The sequence below is a fragment of the Aspergillus ochraceoroseus genome (genome assembly GCF_002846915.1).
Source record: "Aspergillus ochraceoroseus IBT 24754 chromosome Unknown P175scaffold_3, whole genome shotgun sequence".
Taxonomy (NCBI): domain Eukaryota; kingdom Fungi; phylum Ascomycota; class Eurotiomycetes; order Eurotiales; family Aspergillaceae; genus Aspergillus; species Aspergillus ochraceoroseus.
Window position 1 is genome coordinate 2,116,354 of NW_024468478.1, and position 18,111 is coordinate 2,134,464.

At 44.3% G+C, this 18,111-nt stretch overlaps 9 protein-coding genes across 9 annotated transcripts; 4 read left to right on the forward strand and 5 right to left on the reverse strand.

Moving 5' to 3' along the window:
• Positions 1–94: 94 nt before the first annotated feature.
• Positions 95–1,312, reverse strand: P175DRAFT_0492610 (GIY-YIG nuclease family protein; the record flags this gene model as incomplete). The annotated part of the gene is made up of 1 exon (XM_040895902.1): positions 95–1,312. One exon carries the CDS (start codon positions 1,310–1,312, stop codon positions 95–97), a length of 1,218 nt encoding a protein of 405 aa, XP_040753392.1.
• A 276-nt stretch (positions 1,313–1,588) lies between these two features.
• On the reverse strand, positions 1,589–2,023 carry P175DRAFT_0500873 (uncharacterized protein; the record flags this gene model as incomplete). Its single annotated transcript, XM_040897041.1, has 3 exons — positions 1,872–2,023; positions 1,774–1,813; positions 1,589–1,626 (listed from the first exon to the last, which is right to left on the reverse strand). The coding sequence occupies exons 1-3, from the start codon at positions 1,968–1,970 to the stop codon at positions 1,592–1,594; spliced, it is 174 nt and encodes a 57-aa protein (XP_040753393.1). The 5' UTR covers positions 1,971–2,023.
• Positions 2,024–3,765: 1,742 nt separating this feature from the next.
• On the forward strand, positions 3,766–5,737 carry P175DRAFT_0435809 (uncharacterized protein; the record flags this gene model as incomplete). The annotated part of the gene is made up of 4 exons (XM_040893761.1): positions 3,766–3,992; positions 4,090–4,674; positions 4,730–5,569; positions 5,641–5,737. 4 exons carry the CDS (start codon positions 3,766–3,768, stop codon positions 5,735–5,737), a joined length of 1,749 nt encoding a protein of 582 aa, XP_040753394.1.
• A 248-nt stretch (positions 5,738–5,985) lies between these two features.
• On the reverse strand, positions 5,986–7,410 carry P175DRAFT_0492612 (FAD-binding oxidoreductase; the record flags this gene model as incomplete). The annotated part of the gene is made up of 3 exons (XM_040895903.1): positions 5,986–6,636; positions 6,686–6,931; positions 6,985–7,410. The coding sequence occupies 3 exons, from the start codon at positions 7,408–7,410 to the stop codon at positions 5,986–5,988; spliced, it is 1,323 nt and encodes a 440-aa protein (XP_040753395.1).
• A 1,097-nt stretch (positions 7,411–8,507) lies between these two features.
• On the reverse strand, positions 8,508–9,870 carry P175DRAFT_0556954 (uncharacterized protein; the record flags this gene model as incomplete). Its single annotated transcript, XM_040900728.1, has 3 exons — positions 8,508–8,845; positions 8,916–9,405; positions 9,465–9,870. The coding sequence occupies 3 exons, from the start codon at positions 9,865–9,867 to the stop codon at positions 8,641–8,643; spliced, it is 1,098 nt and encodes a 365-aa protein (XP_040753396.1). The 3' UTR covers positions 8,508–8,640.
• Positions 9,871–11,838: 1,968 nt separating this feature from the next.
• P175DRAFT_0209856 (uncharacterized protein) lies at positions 11,839–12,800 on the forward strand. Its single transcript, XM_040892592.1, has 2 exons — positions 11,839–12,347; positions 12,414–12,800. The coding sequence occupies exons 1-2, from the start codon at positions 11,923–11,925 to the stop codon at positions 12,751–12,753; spliced, it is 765 nt and encodes a 254-aa protein (XP_040753397.1). The 5' UTR covers positions 11,839–11,922; the 3' UTR covers positions 12,754–12,800.
• Positions 12,801–13,595: 795 nt separating this feature from the next.
• P175DRAFT_0500876 (class I SAM-dependent methyltransferase) lies at positions 13,596–14,748 on the forward strand. Its single transcript, XM_040897042.1, has one exon. It carries the CDS (start codon positions 13,706–13,708, stop codon positions 14,387–14,389), a length of 684 nt encoding a protein of 227 aa, XP_040753398.1. The 5' UTR covers positions 13,596–13,705; the 3' UTR covers positions 14,390–14,748.
• A 293-nt stretch (positions 14,749–15,041) lies between these two features.
• Positions 15,042–15,488, forward strand: P175DRAFT_0531552 (uncharacterized protein; the record flags this gene model as incomplete). The annotated part of the gene is made up of 2 exons (XM_040899884.1): positions 15,042–15,170; positions 15,294–15,488. 2 exons carry the CDS (start codon positions 15,042–15,044, stop codon positions 15,486–15,488), a joined length of 324 nt encoding a protein of 107 aa, XP_040753399.1.
• A 203-nt stretch (positions 15,489–15,691) lies between these two features.
• On the reverse strand, positions 15,692–17,817 carry P175DRAFT_0556957 (Zn(II)2Cys6 transcription factor domain-containing protein; the record flags this gene model as incomplete). Its single annotated transcript, XM_040900729.1, has 5 exons — positions 17,591–17,817; positions 17,189–17,533; positions 16,359–17,139; positions 16,000–16,161; positions 15,692–15,765 (listed from the first exon to the last, which is right to left on the reverse strand). The coding sequence occupies exons 1-5, from the start codon at positions 17,768–17,770 to the stop codon at positions 15,692–15,694; spliced, it is 1,542 nt and encodes a 513-aa protein (XP_040753400.1). The 5' UTR covers positions 17,771–17,817.
• Positions 17,818–18,111: the final 294 nt, after the last annotated feature.

The window sequence follows — 18,111 nt, forward strand, 5'->3', positions numbered from 1 at the left end:
TGGCGCGGGTTTTTCAGCGTCGGAGAAATGTGTGGTTTCCGCTTGTTCACGTTTGGCTGCCCTTGGTGTTTTTTTTGGGGGCTTAACACGAACTTCAGTCAGCGCAGGCGGCATGTGTGAACCTTCTCTGAATTTTCGATAAAATTCGAGGACTACGCCTGCGAAGGGGAGATTCATAGTCATCTCCCGATTCGTCTCCCGATTCGTCTCCCGATTCGTCTCCCGATTCGTCTCTCCATTCCTCTCCAGATTCCTCTCTCCATTCCTCTCCAGATTCGTCTCCCGATTCGTCTCCAGATTCGTCTCCCGATTCGTCTCCCGATTTGTTTTCAAGAGATACTTTCCCGGAGCAGTAGGGGTTAAGAGCTGTTTTAGGTGGCATCCCTGGTAATGACATATGTGGTATCTTGCCTCGATGCACTTGAACTTTACCTCTCGGTGTCGGAGTATGGGGTTCCAAGTGGCGGTCATCGGGACTTCTAGGACTAGAAACAAGCGATGGAGGGCTGGTGATGGGGGGTTCGGGCGATGCAGGTGGAGAGGATAGGTTCTTTGTCTCTTTGGTCCACCGTTCGACATGCAGCTTCGCCCATTTACGCCATCTGTTCGGTTGTGTGGAAAATCCCGGAGTTGGAACGCCGTCAATACCCAGTTTGTCATTATCTGAATAGGCATGCTGCGCGAATGCTGTCCATGTTTGAACACTATCGATGATATCGTGGCAAGGGGCCTCTATCCATTCTATGTGAGATTCTGTCTTGCAGTTTGTGCAAGAATGCTGACGTCGTTGTATGGCGAACTCTTGCAACACTAGCTTCTCAAAGCGTCCAGCATTTGGGCAATAGATCATGATATAAGGTTGCAACCCCGGGTAGCATGCCTGCCACTTATCGAGTCGACTGTCGTATGTCTGGGAGCATCCGACCTTATACAGGCCCTTCGCGCTCTCATGTCCAAAGACGTATAGGAAGCTTTTGTTTTTATCATTGGTTCCAATGGGTTTAATCAGCTCCTCTACCATCATCTGGTCGATCATTCTAGCAGGGACCCTCTTCTTCGGATCTAGCTTCTTGTCAAGGGAAGGAAGAGTTCGAAACTCCAACTGGGGAAGGACTGAGTGATTAGGGGAGGGTGTTGCTGATGCCGTTGTTTCTTCTTCCTCCCCTGCCTCGCTGTCTAATACGATTTTCACTTGTTCCTCTTGTTCCTCTTGGTTCGGCTTGGCCGCGGCGTCTGATGAAAATACGTGGTAGCCATAAAGAGAAAGTGCAGCAAATTGGTCCCAAAGGCGTTGACGGTTATTAGGGCTCATGGCATGAGCACGATCTCCCTGATTGCCAGAGAGATCCTGTAGGAACAAATTATCAAAGGTTATGAGATTAAAAGAAACAAATATGATTTTTTTTTTTTCTTTCGCATGTAAATCTTAAGAAGTTGTGGAAGTTGTGGAGAGGAGTGCAATTCACAATTTGCCTGCTGTCTGATATATGTATCTCAGCACCTTCACTAAGGTCAAACATTTAAGGATAACCAACGGGCATAGCAGGATTGGTTGGGCGGACATGTCTTACTTCCTACTCTGGTAAACCTCTCAGCTTGTGAGAGCCGAAGGATCTAACTCCCTGCCTAGAGCTGCGGTTAGCGAGTCAGTGGTGCGGAGATTTAGCTGGAGACATGCTATTTAGCGTACAAAGTCAAGCAGAATAGGCACGTCCGACGGAGAAGAGGGGATGGGATGAGCTAAATGAATGAAGGGGGTTGGCAATCTCTGACCTATGAGTCTGGCTGTGAGTACGGAGTACGCTGCGTGAACCTGGAAGAGGCTGAGTAGTTTGATACCACCAAGTCCCAATTGAATGGCTGCTCGTTACCCTTCTAGGATTTCCTGGGCTTTGAAGTGTCACCGCAGTTTCCTCCAGCCTTTGGAATATAGATTTGAAAAAATAGTTCATGAACTGACATTCAGACATAGTATCTGGATGTGTGATTTCCAGATGAATTATCACACGTCCTAGCCCTTGCCATCGGTTTTTTTTTCACTCTCACCAGATAGCTAAGATTCTCATTTTTAAACTCTAGTTAGAAATACCAGTTGGAAGCTACCCCTGGTTAATTTGCATGGCATGATGTGTTCCGGAGAGTCCGTAATTACCTAGCGCTATACATGAATTAGAATATCCCCAGCCACTGAATAATTCCAATGCATTCTTATTGTTGAATGGCGCAGCGCCTTTTACTCAATGGAGGCTGGTATGCATGAGGAGAAGACTCTTCTTACCTGCAATGATAGCCTGAGGAGTCATTTTGCAACCCAATATACGGAGTATTATCACCTAGATACCGAGTGAACTGGAAGTGAAAAACAATGATACCTGTAGGTTTTGCTGAATAGCCTCGAGCAATTCCTCGCCGTTTACACCAAATCTCGGGGTCCAATGATTCCAACATTCAGTCTGCGGTATTGAGCAAGGATAGAGAAAGGAACTGGACGGGTTGAATCTTTGAACAATGAAAACGAAGGTTAGGCTTCTACACAATCGATTTCAAGGCAGTAGAGATAAAGATATTAACTGAGCTCAAGGCTATGTGTCATCTATCGGGTGGTGAATTTGCTAGTCTCTTTCGAATTAACGACGGTGTGCAGTCTGCAAACAGACCTTCTCATAGCTCCTCCCAGTGGGTCCATTGTCGTGGTCTATCTAGTGCTGCTCTTTAAGACATTAGATTCCAGGGATCAGTCGAGTTGCACCGCAAATTGGGACGAGTGTTGCACAGGAATGGATGGGCTTGTCCTGCTTGCTACTTTTCTCACCGGGTAGTTAGAGGTGCTTTTTGTTTACTCAGGTAGGAAGTCTACCCCTATATGTCTAGGGTTCTTGCCTCTTTGGATGTACAATTGCGCCTGGGGAGGGGGAATAAATCAAATACTCCGTAGAACCGACAGAAAGCTGCATTCTGATTAGGCCTCTGATTATCCAGGTTTCAAAACTATAGGAACCCTGCGCTGGCTTGAAACTGACTAAGAGAGGCAGCGGCGTGGGGTTGCATACGAGCTCTCCAGACCCCCTAGGGTACATGACAAATTTCGTGAATATCATCTTCTGGATCGGTCTCTAATTCGTTAAGCAAAACGACCAGACATGTCGAACAGAGGCCTAATTCCAAACTAAGTTTGTGTTTCCAGCGGCACAGCTATAATGCAGATATACTATAGGTGTGATGGGCTTGACAGCTAGTCTCATTTGAACGTTTCGGACATGGCCCACGGAAAACTTTTACCTTTCCTCGAAGGTGCTCTATTTTCAGGGGCCGGAGACCTGCTGCTGCATATCCTTTGTTGACATGATAAGCTAATGTCAATCAAAAGATGTTGGTTCAAGCCTCCCGAGTGTCTAGCACATCTAAGTAACACGTATTTGGCTCCGTTTCCGAGAATTCCCGCAATTTGTACCTTTGGCCGCTTGGACTGGGTGATGAGAGTGCTACTCACCAGGTAAAGCAATGTGCTCAGCTTAGGTGAATCCATGTCTCTGGGAATTCTGCATGTTGGAGTTAGACCCCAAATCGCTGGGAAGTTTCCCAATCTCAGGATTTGGAACTAGTTTATAAACCTGGTTGCTACTAGAGATGGTATATTCTCTTCCCTGCCGTCAAGTTGGGCGGCGCAGCAAGGCCGGGAGATGCCACTACTATTTTATTGTCGGGCATTTCCCACGCCAGGGAACAAAAAGGAGAGACGGAGAAACGTCAACTAGACTTTGAAGAATGTTTTCCCGAGAAAGCTACTTGCTCTGCTGGCTGTCCTTTCTATGGACTGTTGAAGCATTCTCCACGGGATATGTCCCGGTACAAACTCGCAATAATGCGGATCCAGATACCGTCGTGGCCATTAAACGAGCCCTACATGCTGCCAGAGACACGACTTATTCGATGAACCGGACATCGATAGAAAAGAGTTGGGCAGATGCCACGCTATTCTCACTTGAACTCAGGTAAGTTTTGAAATCTTTGACACACCTTGAATTGGAAAATTCCCCGGCTTTCTTTACAATTCACCATTCCCTTGCTTATATGTGTACATCATTCCAGCACCAGCTCTACCGAGTCTAAAAACGCAACACTAGACCTCCACGAAGGCATCTCCGTCATCTGCACAACCTGCTATGTCAATGGATCCATTGGCGGCTCGTTGAGATTGGGGGGTGATTTCAATCTTACGGAAACGGTAGATAGTTTCACAGACGAGGTTACGAACGTGACCGACTCAGCATTCGACCAAATAGAAGAGTACCTTGAGGATGTCTTCACAAACATTACTCTTCTTCATTTCGATGAGATCCCTGCCTGGCCAACGGTCGATATTGACTTTGATTTTGAGCATCTTGATGGATTCCCTGAGGTGCAGGCACAATTCGAGTTTGATGGCTTGGAGCTATATCTAGAGTTAGATGTTCAGCTGTCTGCCGGCGCAACCTACACGTTGAACTTGTTCACTTCTGAGACCATTGCAGGATTCTCGGTGCCTAACCTGGAAGCTGGGGCCGTCTTCAAAGTGTCCCTGGTGCTAATCGCAGAGGCAGAAATCGACATCAGCAGCGGTATCCATATCAAACTGGATGATGGGTTGAAGCTGGACCTGGAACTTTTTAATAAAAACGTGTCCGGAATTACACTGTGAGTCGGCTCTCCACTTACTGCTTTTGATCGGTGCTCTAATCACTGGTATTAGTCCCGGTGGCAGAGTGGAATTCCTGCCCATAACGATTGAAGGCCAAGGAAGCCTCCAAGCTCTACTACAGCTGGAAGCTAGTCTCGGATTTGAAGTTTCTGCGCAGGATTTGGCGCCTGAAATTTCATTCAGCGCAGGCATTGCTGGAGAGGCCTTTGCCTATGTGGCTGATTTCCTTGTGCAGGTCAATAGCTCTACGAGCGACGACGCGGATTGCAAATTAGCAGCCGCTGCAGAGTACACGCTGGCCGTTGGCGCTGCAGCGGGTGCAACTGTTGCTGTCAACACATATCAATGGGGCCCAGCACCCAGCACAACAATACCTATATGGTACACGACTGTGGCAAGCCTCTGTGCAGGTAGCAAAACAGCTTCATCAGCTGTTACTTCACAGGCCACATTAGATAGACGAGACTGGTCTACCACCGCCGTCTCAACTTCATCGACTTACACCATCGTCGGCTGCATCTCAGCAGGTCTCGTCCACTGTCCTGCCAGCTTACAGACTACCACATCAATCGAGAAAACAATGACAACTATTCTCAGTGTCCCGTCTGGAGCAGAGGATGTCACCTATCCAGCTAGCACATTTGCATCTGTAACGAGTGCCATCCCATTTGGAGAGCATGCTCATACTCTGAGTGCCACTTCTGGGACGCCCACATCCTACGTACCTCCCCCAGTGGCCACACAAACCTCTACCAACACTACCGATAGCGGGGGCTTGGATGATGATGGTGATGACGACGATGACAACCACTCAAATGATAACAAACTTATCATCGGGTTGAGTGTAGGATTGGGAGTCCCGATACTGATTGTATTGGCTGCTGGACTAGGGTAATCTCTCTCTCTCTCCCTCTCTCGCTAGGCGTCCCCCAAGTGAAGTTTTCTACGGCTAACAAATATAGATGGTTTATCCACCAACGCAGAAAATACTCCGCAGTTGTACAGCCAGAAACGATGGAGGAGACAAAGCAGCCACGCAGCACTGAGATTGAGACTTAATGAGTCACGGTTGAAACAAATATCGTAATTCCATGTATTACAAACATTTCACAGTCTCCGGTTTATGATGTTGCTATGCAGAGGTATCAATGACTGAGCGAGCAGTTAGCCTAGTATAAACCGGATGTCCTTTGCGAGGTTTCTTATGCCATTTATCTTTAGATGAGCCTTCATAATGCCCGTCAAAGCAGTATCGCAAAATATAGAAGCGAATACTAACGAATGGATCAATAACCAACTCGATCCAGCTATAGACGGAGACCTGGACAAGGACACATTCGATTATGGGGGTCCCATTTCTGTTTTATATGCTTCAGCCTTTCATACTGCTCGGCGCCCCAGACATTGCAAGCGCGCGCCTGAAAGTCATATTCGCCCACATAGGACCCAATGGAGTGTGTTTCAAGCCCACGCATGATGGTTTGAACCCATGACCGACAATATCCGTCTTCGCTCTCGTCCTCCCAAATGGCATAGACAGCACAATAATGGTTGGATTGTATGCTCAGCGCCATGTCAAGAAGTTCTCGTTGGCTACGTGGCATCATAAAGTTCCAAAGCACCATTGACTTCTTGCTAGGCAATGTTGTAAAGGCTGTTTGTAAAAGCGCAGCAACATCGATGTCATTCCTCAGAAACGCGTTATCGACACAGTAGCGATGATTAGACGGGAACGCTATTTCCATATTATCAAACTCGTTTTGTAGAGTTGTTTCCTGGCAGAAAGAATGAGATAAAGATCCTGGTGGATATGAGTTTTCAGCCCGCTGTAGCTGCTTGACGCTTTCTTCTTCGTCCCCAAATGCCATCATCTTGATAATCAGGCACGGCGTCTCTTGCTCCGGTACATAAGTAGCCACAGCAGATATCTCAATATTTCCTCGTAGTTCGCTCCCAATCTAATATGTCAGTCAGTATATCGCTATTCTAAGATTGCTATCTACTCACATCCAATATCCAACTAAACGCCTCTCCACAATGCGTCACAGGATAGACATATACTGATGACAGTATGCGTCTTGGAGCAGGTCGTGTTTGGAGATAGAAACGAGTAATGATTCCGGGGAAGGCTGGACCACCCCCTCTTACAGCCCAGAAAAGCTCGGTATTCTTCTCACGGTCTGCCCTAAGCAGTTCACCACCTGGTGTGACAACATCGACTGCTACAATCTGTTCGCATGCCCAGCCCCAGTTCTTGAACCAATCTTAGTTACCACTGATGACTTTGAAGATGTAGAATAACTTACCCTGGAGTTCCAACCCAACCCCCCAGCCAGCAGAAATCCTCCCAGTCCAACATCAGGACAATGCCCTACAGAGGCTATTCGCCCTTTGACGGAAAGAAATTCGTTTAGCTTTCTGCTTGTCGTAGCAGGAGTCACACCAACAACTCCAGTTTCATCGTCCATGACAATCTCGGAAAAGTTGCCCAGGTCCACAAGAATAGCGTTCTCACAAACACTCCAAGCTGGGAAGCTGTGTCCACCAGCACGAACGGAAATCTGGCATTTTTGATCGATTGCTAGTCTTACAGCGTCAACAATGTGTATATCCGACTCGACAAATGCGATGGCGAGTGGGTATCTGTCGGGGACTTGGGCATTGAAAAGCCTTTTGGTCCGCGCTGCTTCATAGATCGCGGGGTCATTTTTCTCTCGCCAGACAATGTCCATTTATTAGTAGTTGCCTGGGTTGTTTGCACCCAGAGGAAACAGAAAATCCCAAAGAGATAATCAGCTGTAGGGAAGACGAGTTTTGTAAGTTGCAAGCAATGCCTTTGATACAATCAAGGTATGTAGAGGATACAGCTCGGCGTGGATAGAAACCCGGAACGGATTAACCCTCGGCGTGGGCAGAGATCTAGAATATAATAGTTAGAAAGAGGATATGTATATCACACCGGGATCATTCACTATGTAATCCATTCTTTAGCAGAGTCCGGTACATACGACCATAGGAAGTGGAGAACAGGGCTTCCCGTCCGCTCAGCCGTACTTAAGCCACTTGCCGGTCAGTTAGTAGTATGGTGGGTGACCACATGCGAATCCTGACTGTTGTATGTTTTTGTTATATTTTTGTCACCTATTAGGAAGATAGCTCCTGCTACGGCGTACTCCTTACTTTTAACCCTTCGGCTCCTTTAGGCTGCTTTGCCTAAATACTCCAAGGACCCTCTGTTATTTGTCTGTACACATGTGGCCCGGGAGTGCCACCTCTGAGAGGGGCGATAGTTGTAACGGGTAACAGTATATAAGACATGTTCTGGCTATGACCACTATCTTACTGAATCTCTGATTAAATACGCTAGTATAGTGTATATACATGTATCACCCGGTGGCAGACAATCCTTTCCGTTGCTTTTAACATACTATGATTCCTAACTGTTTGGGGCTCCATGAATAACCTCCATTTTTACTATGCCACGCCCAATTGACCTAGAGCCTTATAGGGAGGAGATTACTCTCCTTGCACCTATTGCCAATATCCAGACAATCATACAAAGCCACAGCGGCAGCAGGAGCGGCTTGAAATCGAGGTTGTCTTGACCGAGGAGCATGGAATTGGCGATGCCGAAGGCTATGGGCGTCGTCATAGCTTTCTTTTCCCACAGCATCGAGTATTCGAAGTTTACCGCTCCCTTCGCCCTGACTCACTCATCCGCCGATAATACGACCTTCAGGGGCGTTTCAACTCCGAGCTTCTACAAGACGCAGGCGGGGGGTAAGAGAGTGGACTTAAGAGCAGTGGGTAGGAAGAGCATAATTTACAGGTCACTTGGAAACATCCCTACTAGAATATTTTCGATTTTGCTCCCCTGTCCTTTAGCGCTAGGACTCCATTACGATCCACAAAGGGAAGATATCAGTAGTTAGCTTCCCTTCCTTTGTGGCAGGAAGTAAAAATCACTCGGCCGCCCACCGCATTATACAGCTAAGGTTTTGAACAACCTGGTCCCTTCCATTTCGAGAAGTTAAGTCGAACCAAGGGGTGGATGTAACATATATAAAATTACTCGGTGCCGCTGATTCGAAGTCGCGGAGATACTCGTCGTTGATCTGGAAATGGAGGAAGCACATATAGTGCTGCGTAACGTGAATAAGTATAACACTGTTATCAAGTAGTCAGTTGCCTTTGATCTTGCCTGACAGTTCTGTCAAATATAAAGGATTTGCACTACCTGCCGTGGCCTAGTTCCGTGAAGGGATCAGCCAATCTCGCCACCAGGGCCTCGCATGTCATCTGTGCGAAACAATTATCGGAGATGATAGGCCTGCCGTTCTCCAGACACTGGAATTGTTTCTTCGCTTCCACAATCGCCACACGCTCCCTGCCAACTGTAAAGACATCACCGGATTCTAGTCGACGACAAAGACCTCCATCGTCAGTAGCCACTATTTTCCGTCTTAATATTGGTGTGGATACAGCGAGTCTTGATTTAGCGTCTCGAAATTCGACAACTGACTGTAAATCGCAGGAATCCTGAGGTGGAGCGAAACACAAATTATGCCGAATGACACAAGATGCAAGTCGTAAAGTTTCATCTTCCGGTGACACCATGAGCATGTGTGTTTCCATATCAATATAGCCAATAGAGGACGCTTCATAAGAGCTGTCAGCCTGTGGACTGCTAGACCCAACCTGAAGTATGCTAGAGTCGACGTAGTCTTCTTGGAATGTGTTTCGTTTCGCCTGGGACGCTTTGCCCTTTCGCTAAATTCGTCGTCACTTTCATCCATAGAGCCATCAACTAGGACTTTCCTACGGAGATCCTTTTGGGCTTTGATCATTGCCATCGCAGCCCAAATTTGAGCAAGAGATATCCCATAGCCGGAATCACGAACGAGGCCGTGCTCGCTTTGAGACAAATATGTTGAGTCTGGACCCCTCAGGAAAGCATGGATTTCGGACGAGAACTCCACATCTGGGGGAGATTTGTATTCCGATAAAAATGGAAGAATATTGTGCTGAGTCTCTCGTCGTATTACTCGACAGGCGAATAGATGATCCCGTCCCCATTCACTTGCAGCAACATGATGTATATCGGAAAATAACCTCCCTCCCTCAGCGTTGAAACGAGTCCTGAAGGCCGACTCCGAGGTGACTGTGTTGAAATATGCACTGTTGGTCATTCTGCCGCGTTGCATTGATTAGTGAGAATATTTCAATTGATGGCAGGTTACGCTGTATACACTACCTAAGGTACTGAGTACGGAGTAGTTTGGGCTTTAAATTGTATCCATGCCTTTCTGCCCACCTAAACCGCTACCCGCTTTAGGTGCGCCACACATTCTTCGCGATCATACATTTTTCGTAATTTTTAATATTTTAACTTATTTTTATTATTATTACAACACAACATGCCTAAATCTCTAGATTTTAATAAATCTTACTTACTTAAAGCTATTACTATAGTTTAAAAGTAAAAAAAACCAAATATTATAAAGATTATATAAGAATTTAATATACCTAACTCTATACTCTAAATATGCCTTAAAAAACTAAAAATACTAGTAATACTAATAATAATAAATAAGAACCTTTTATAGCTATATTAGGAGAAGGCCTTAATTAACTAGATTATATAAATATAAAAATAGAATATCCTACTAACTTCTATAGTTATTATAGCATGGGCAAATTAAATACTTGCTTATATAAGATTAGATAAATAAGTTAATAAAATATAGCTATATTAATTTAAATTATATATATTAGTAGATCTAGAACTTACTCTAGTAAAGTAGAAGACTAAGAAATTAAGGTAGATATAAGTAGAGGATACTAGCTTATTTTAATACTAGTATAATTTTTTAAAATTACTTCTTTATAGGGTCCTAGCTTGCCTTATTTATAATTTTAATAAATATAGTTTCTAACTAGATAAAGATTATAATAGGAAGGTTTTTAGGGGTTCTAAATACTCTAATCTTATAGAAAGTAAGTAAGATAAAAATATTACTATAGTTAAATATATTACTATAGATAGTTAAGTAATAAACCTATTTTTTATTTTTAAAGTAATAGGTAACTATATAGAGATCTAATATTATAATATAGAATAATTACTATTTAAAATAATAATAGTAATATTCTTAAATAATTAAATAATTAATAAGCTTGTACTTGCCTAGTTATATTAATTTAATATTAAAATAAAGTATCCTAATTATATTAAATAAGGTAAGAAATAATATCTAATATTTAATAATTATAGCTTATATCTTATACTTAAATTTCTATAATATTATAAGAAAAATAATATTATTCCCTTTAATTTTATAACTTATTTAATATATCTTTACTAATTTCTTAATAGAAAATCTTTTCTTACTTATAAGACTAATTTTTATCTTAAGAATAATAAGCTATCTTAATAAGGGAATAAACTATATAAAAAGGTAAAGTTCTTAAAGATTATCTAGCTAATCTATAATTAGATCTTTTACTAGCAAATTATTTAAGATACTTTTAAAAAATATAATATCTAGCTAGTTAATAGTACTAAAATTATTAAAAAACTAGTAAATTAGATAAATATACCAGATATATTAATTAATCTTTATTAAACTCTATCTCTACTACTATTACTATTCTCTAGCATTAAAAACAGTCCTCTAGTAATAATAGAGGCTCTTCTAAAAAATTAGGTAAAAATTATAAAGAAACTTAATAAAGTATCTAACTAGATAAGGTAAAATATATTAAAACTCTTTTAATATTAGGTAGAGAAGCTTAAGGAGCTAAAAATAATCTAGTAAGTAATTTAAAGGATTAGGGCTATATAAGAGTCTTAATACTAGGTTTATACTAAGTACTAGATTAAAAGTCTATCTAGTAATAGGGTTCTAAGAGTTTATAATACTATTTAATTAATTAAAGATAAGAAGGTAAAGAATACTAAATATAAGTAAAGAAGATTAATAAAGTAAAAAAAGAAAATATATAATTCTTTACTTTCTCTATACTTATAGAAGTTAATTCAAAGAGGAATTAATAATACAAGATATACTAAAAAAACTAGAAAGTTTTTTTATTTTAATTACTAGTATTATTATTATTATATAGCTTCAAATATTAAAAAATCACAAAGAATATATGATCGCGAAGAATGTGTGGCACACCTAAAGCAGGTAGCAGTTTAGGTGGGCAGAAAGGCATGGATATATACTGTACTCCGTAGTAAGATGATCTTATCTCGGGGGTTTATGTATTCTTCCGCATCCTTAGACCATCTCCCAACGCAAGGCGGTCAAATCTCAACATCAATCCGATGTCAACTATCCACCATGCAGGCCACGTCCGAAGTGACATCGCTCTCCGATATCGTGCTGCACCATCGTGAGCTTTTAGTGAACCCGTTATTCTGGACCTCTCGTCACCTGGACGCCCTGGGATGCCGATTCCGGCACATTGACAATGCCACGACGAAAGAAACCTGCGACGGCCATAGAGCGAGTCAACGGACGAATGATAACCACACATCTTCTGGTAAAAAGTGGATGAGGATGAGTGATGCAGAGATGCTTGCCACAAGTGCCGTGCCTTCAGTGAAATACCACATCCTTTGTCGCTTTCTTTTACACGAAGGAAGCGTCTTCAATAAGCGAACGTAAGGGACACAATGGTAGCCATGGATAGGGATTATATTATACTACTAACAAGCTTTTGATGATAGCAAAGGTCCCCACTTTCTTTTTGCTGGCCGTCCGGTTCATCGGCCCCAGTACACCGTGTTCTACCGCCGTCATCAGCACAGCCCATCTGGCCAAGATTTTCAACCATTGCTCGGTTACTTGGACTACTTGGACGTCACTAGTTTTCGGGTGAGGAATAGAGGCTATAGCACTGAGAGCACGCATTCCTTTGCAAAAGGGTCATCACACATTGCTCCCAATGAATGGACAGACGATCCATATTTTATGTGTGTCTTGCTATCTATTGCACAGCTTCAGGAGCGCCTTGCCAGAAATTCATCACCAACAAGTCATACGGTATGTTCTTCTATCGAGCTATAGCTATTTCTTCTCGTTGTCCATATGAGACCCAGACTCACGCATATTAGTCACGCCTTCTTGTGGTGAACAGGGATGATCATGACTTCATCTATCTTTATGAGGGCCGGTTCACGTCCCAGTTTCTCACAATGCTTGATAGACCCCTGACTGCCACAAGCTGTCCCAAAGTTTCTGCTATCCATCGGAGAAAGATTCCATTCAAACCCTTTGAAGACTTACAGGAACGAATATGAGCCGAGGTTGTTGCCATGAATCTTTCGCCTGCTTGTTCGGATTTACCGGAGAATGGTAACTCTGACCTCAACCAGGCCATCAAACGATCACTTGAGCCGGAAGGCGATGTGCGCAATGTAAGACGCAAGTCATAACTTCTGTGGCTGTTAAAAAGGATGCTTCATAATGAATAGTAATCTTTTCATTGTGTCGAGAAAATCATGAATGAGGCTGCCTAGGATGCGGTTAGGGAAAACACATCGATGCCCATTCCCCTTCCATCAGCACTTGGAGAAAAAGAAGATCTTCGCATGAGCCCTTCAAACCAATTTTTGACGCTAAGGGTGTCAGCCGACCAGCCTGCCCGCTGTGACATATATAGAGAAAATAGTAGTTTAGCTATCTTAAGTAAGCTATAGTAAGATATAGAGGTATAAATAGAAGATCTTTTTAAGAAAGTAGTTAATTATTAGCCTGATTTTTGAAGGAATAATATTAATCTAACCTAGATATAGGTAGAAAGAAGAAGTCAAGAGAAGAAAATAATAATAATATTTAATTCTTTAAGTAGAGCGCGACCCTGGAGACTAGGTCGGAAGGGGCGGTTACCTAATTTCCAACAACTGTACCTCCAATCGATCGGAGCTCCAAAGCTCTATCATCTTCTTTTTAATCTACCGCTATATACACTCCTCCACTCCTCCTTCCTGCCAATCTCTACTCCTGCTCCTGCGGCAAGATGTCTGACACCCCTGAAGGTATCGTTGAATACGCCTACGACAATATTACAGAATGGTACCTGCAGTGGGTGAAGAACCAGAAATCGCCGCGACAAAGATACACCAAGATGCTCCTGGACAAGCTGCAACCTTCACCCTCCATTCTAGAGCTTGGCTGCGGTCCCGGAGTTCCGATTCTGAAAATGCTTCTCGACCAAGGCGCTCAAGTGGTCGCAAATGACATCTCAACCAAGCAGATCGAGATGGCCAAGGCCCGTTGCCCGGGGGCCAAGCTGGTTGCGGGCAACATGACCACCCTCACTTTCGAGCCTGCGAGCTTCCATGGTGTAATCAGCTTCTATACGCTGTTCCACCTTCCCCGGTCGCAGCTCAAGGCCATGCTCACCACGATCTATGATTGGTTGAAGCCCGGAGGTGTCTTCGTTTTTAATCTTGCGACTCTCGACGAAGAAGAAATCCACGGGGAATTCCTGGGATATGGAATGTTTTGGAGCAGCTACGGTGTGGATGAGAATCGGGCAATGTTAACAGAAATCGGGTTTGATGTCATGCAGGTGGAAGTATTGGACGCAGGCGATGGGAATTTGGAGGAGGGGGATCCGGACTTTGATGCCGAGTTTATGTGGGTAATGGCACGAAAGAAAGAGTCTCCTGACGATCCACGCAGTGTACAAGGAGCATGATGGTACTCTCTGTATCTGTTCTGTCCTATTCGCATAGTTGAATTTGTTGCCGTTGGTAGTTATGATAACTACCAAAGTCAGGATCCATTTGTGGTACTGTACAAAAGTACCCTGCACATATAGTAGTAGTAGCTAGTGGGGTTCTGTCAGTGAGTACGGAGTATTCTAGATCTCTTTCTTATTATTCTCTATCTCTACTAGCCCGCCATACATGCTGCAAGTTAAATAGGCAAAAACCATTAGAATTTATAAACTTTTGGATGCCGTCCAGCAGCATAAGGAACTCCCCGTTCCAGCTACATCAGTCGCCTTTGTACGTGGCTGAGGGTGAGGGGGTCCTCAATGCGAGACGATGCAATGCGACTGAACCCCGCTCAGTCCTCTATCTTCTGCAGGAGACGCCATTGGCAGTGCTGCTAGTACGAGAGATAGTACATGGGTTGTATTTGCCCTAGAAATCTATAAGTCTGTCCCAATTCCCCCTTCGTGTCTACCTTCGGCTACATCCAGCGCTCTGTGGTCAGACGTTTGCATCGACTATTCCAGGAAGGCCTTTAAAAAATAAGAATCCAAAATTCCCAGTCCAAGGTCTGAGCTCTTTACTACCCTCCCTCTTGTTGTCGCGTAATTTTCCCGCCCGCATATTATCGTTATGCATGGAGAAAGTCTGCCAACAAAGGCCCAGGGATTACCCTACAAGCGAAGATGGCTGCGCAAGAGTATCCGCTTCCTGAGTGCGAACCAAGTCCAACGTTTACATGGTCTCTGGATGAACCCAACCGTCTAGCTGTTGCAGCTGCCATCGACTCTCTGATGAACCTCAAAACACTATGGGAACTAGCACGATGTTTTTCAGCTGGCTGCTAACCTTTTCGAGAAAATTATGAAGAATCATGCCTAACAGGATGGCAACAAGCGAACTGCACTTCTGGCTGCTGATATGTTCCTAAACATCAATGGACACAGGCTTCAGAACGTGCCATTTGCGGATGATCCTTTCAATAAAGCCGCCCTAGCAGACGCCCATGTCGGACGGCCGAGCAGCTCGGAAATTTCTACCAGTCATTTTGCGAAGCCTCTGGAGCAGTTCACACCTTAAATTGAGGAATTCAGAAAGTCTACTATTGAATATTAGTGTTCTTGAAAAATAACTTAAGCTCCCTTAGCAGGCGAGTTTGCAAGTCTCCCAATAGCAACAAATTTCGCATGGTTGCTGCATTGCGGACCGGGAATAGTAATTCTTGGAAATTTGAAGCAATCGGTAAATATTACCATGGCCCAACGGTGGTCAAGTAATTGCCGTTACATATCCTTCAGATAGTCGAGGGATTGTCCAAGATCCGCACCAGAAGTACTTGCTAGTTCAGCAAAATGTGCTACTAATTCACGTTAGAATATCATATAATCAACAACTCTCAGGTAGCGTAGCATCCGCTGTGCCATCCAGAGCTATTGTGTGTAACTTTCTATATAAATAGAGCGTTACCGGGCTGGTCTTTGCATCTGTATGACAGGGAAGGTTTAGAGGAATATTCAGGCGGGGGGCCTCGGGTAACGCTTCTAAAAGAACCACTCGGTCATTGCTTCTGGTGAGTGGAGAAAGGGCCTACCGTGGGCAAAATGCCGAGTCTCATGGTGGAAAACCAGCTTTGATCGATCCTGCGCGTGGGCTGCAGTGGCACGGCCAAGCAGGCTGCCAGCTTGGAGGGCGTGACCGACATCAGGAGGAATCATGATATACGTATTTTGGGGGTCACCAATCTTTGGCCAAACTTCAACCGTTGGTTGTATACTAGAAACCGCTATGGACTATAAAATGAACTGACATTAATTGGGATAATTTGCGCTGAAGGTGAAAAAAAACCTGACCTCAAGCAAGTAAATTCACATCTATATTCGTCATTTATAAATGAAAACGAGAATTGTCAGATCTTATCCACTGTAGGTCGTAACGCATATCCACACGCACTGGCCGGAAACTCTAGAAACGGCTGTATGATTGGATCCCCCTGGCGCTCAAGATACATGCAAATAGCGATACACTCCTGTCTAATCCTCCCCTCTATCCAAGGCTGCCATTGTGATAGCTTGCACATCAACCCTGCCCAGTAGGCCATAATGACCAAAGCTCGGGGATCTCTTTGCCTGAGCATCGCCACATAACTAGGGTGGAGCCGGCCCATCCACGTCGTGCATTGCGACGAATTTTGCGCATTGAAATCCAACCGGAGCAGTGGGCTCAGGATCTTCAGCGCAAAATAGTACGGACTGGTCGCATCCGTAGTTGTATCGTCAATCTCACACAAATCGGCCAGCTCAGAACAAAGCCCCTCGCGGCCTTGTTCAACATCGTATCGATATAATTTGGTTTCCCATTCGTGGCTGATGGAAAAGGCTACACCCCATATGCTCCGATTGACCAGACGGCCAGCCAAAGTAAGAATACAGTTCAGTCCACCCTGCAGGGCTAGCCAATTCAGATCACTAGATCTTCCCGTCAGAACCCAGGAATCCTCGGGCTGGAAATCAGGGGGGATTATCGACGTAATGCCAATGAGCATGCAAGCGGAAACAAGGGGGTCTATGTTGTGTTCTGTGACAGGGCCTTGCAAGGCTCTTCCATACAGCTTTATGGCTTGTTGCCAGAAGTAGGCCTCGGCAAGCTCGCGTGGCTTATACCCTGGACACATGCGATTAAGATGTAAAATACCGCACCCGATAATCGTGTACATTAAATAGGGACTCTTCGACTTTTTTGTAAGCGAGGGTATAGTGGTTCCAAAAGCGCGAGAAACCCACATTAAAAGCGACGTGAATCATGTCTGTTTTCATGACTTGCTGGATCATCGAGGAACCAACAGTATTTGTTGAGATATTTACAAACTGTTGGAACGAATCAACAGCGATTGACACGACTGTGTGGTAATCTCCTATCATACGGGGCGCGCAGATGAGATCACCAGCCAGCACTTCTTTGATATTGGATACCATCTCTGCAACCGTCAACGAAAACATGACTTTCGTTGGCGCTCCAAGCACAGACACGGCACTTCTGCCAGCATGCAGTGGGCTTGGAGACGGTGCATAGCTGCACGTCGCTCCATAAGTCTGGCATCTTTGGCAAGTTGGCTTTTGTTCATCGCACTAGTCCCAGGTTAAGTCTGCTACAAGCAGAGTCTTGTACTGGGAATATATCCTAACCTTGACTCTCCGCTTTTTACAAACCATACATCCACCCCTGGACTTTTTGTGAGCTCTTCGCGTATGATAGGCGGGCTCGCTTTGCCCACCAGGCAACCTTGCTCGGAATATCGTTTGCCACATCTTCCCTGGCGTCACTTGACTGCCGGTCCCGGTGGATGTTCTGACGGAAACCTCCATTTGGTATGGAAATGGAATATTTGCATTGAGGCTCCAGATGTCAAGAGACGTCAAATTGGACAATATTGGGCGAAAAGGCAGCGGAGTCAAAATACGAGATCATTGCCACGATGTCCAAGTTGTACTATTCCCGATTAGGAAAAGGACTCTATTAGGTAGGGTATGTAAAAATAGAGACGTGCAGGCCATAATTGAAGGAATAAAATCGAAAAATAGTAACTAATATCTTACCTTCTTAGCTAGAAATTGCATTATACTAGTAGGAGCAGGGACAGTGCAAGTAGTAATATCCGTTTGGTGGTGGAAATATTTAGATACTCGGTGGCGGATGAGGTAAAATA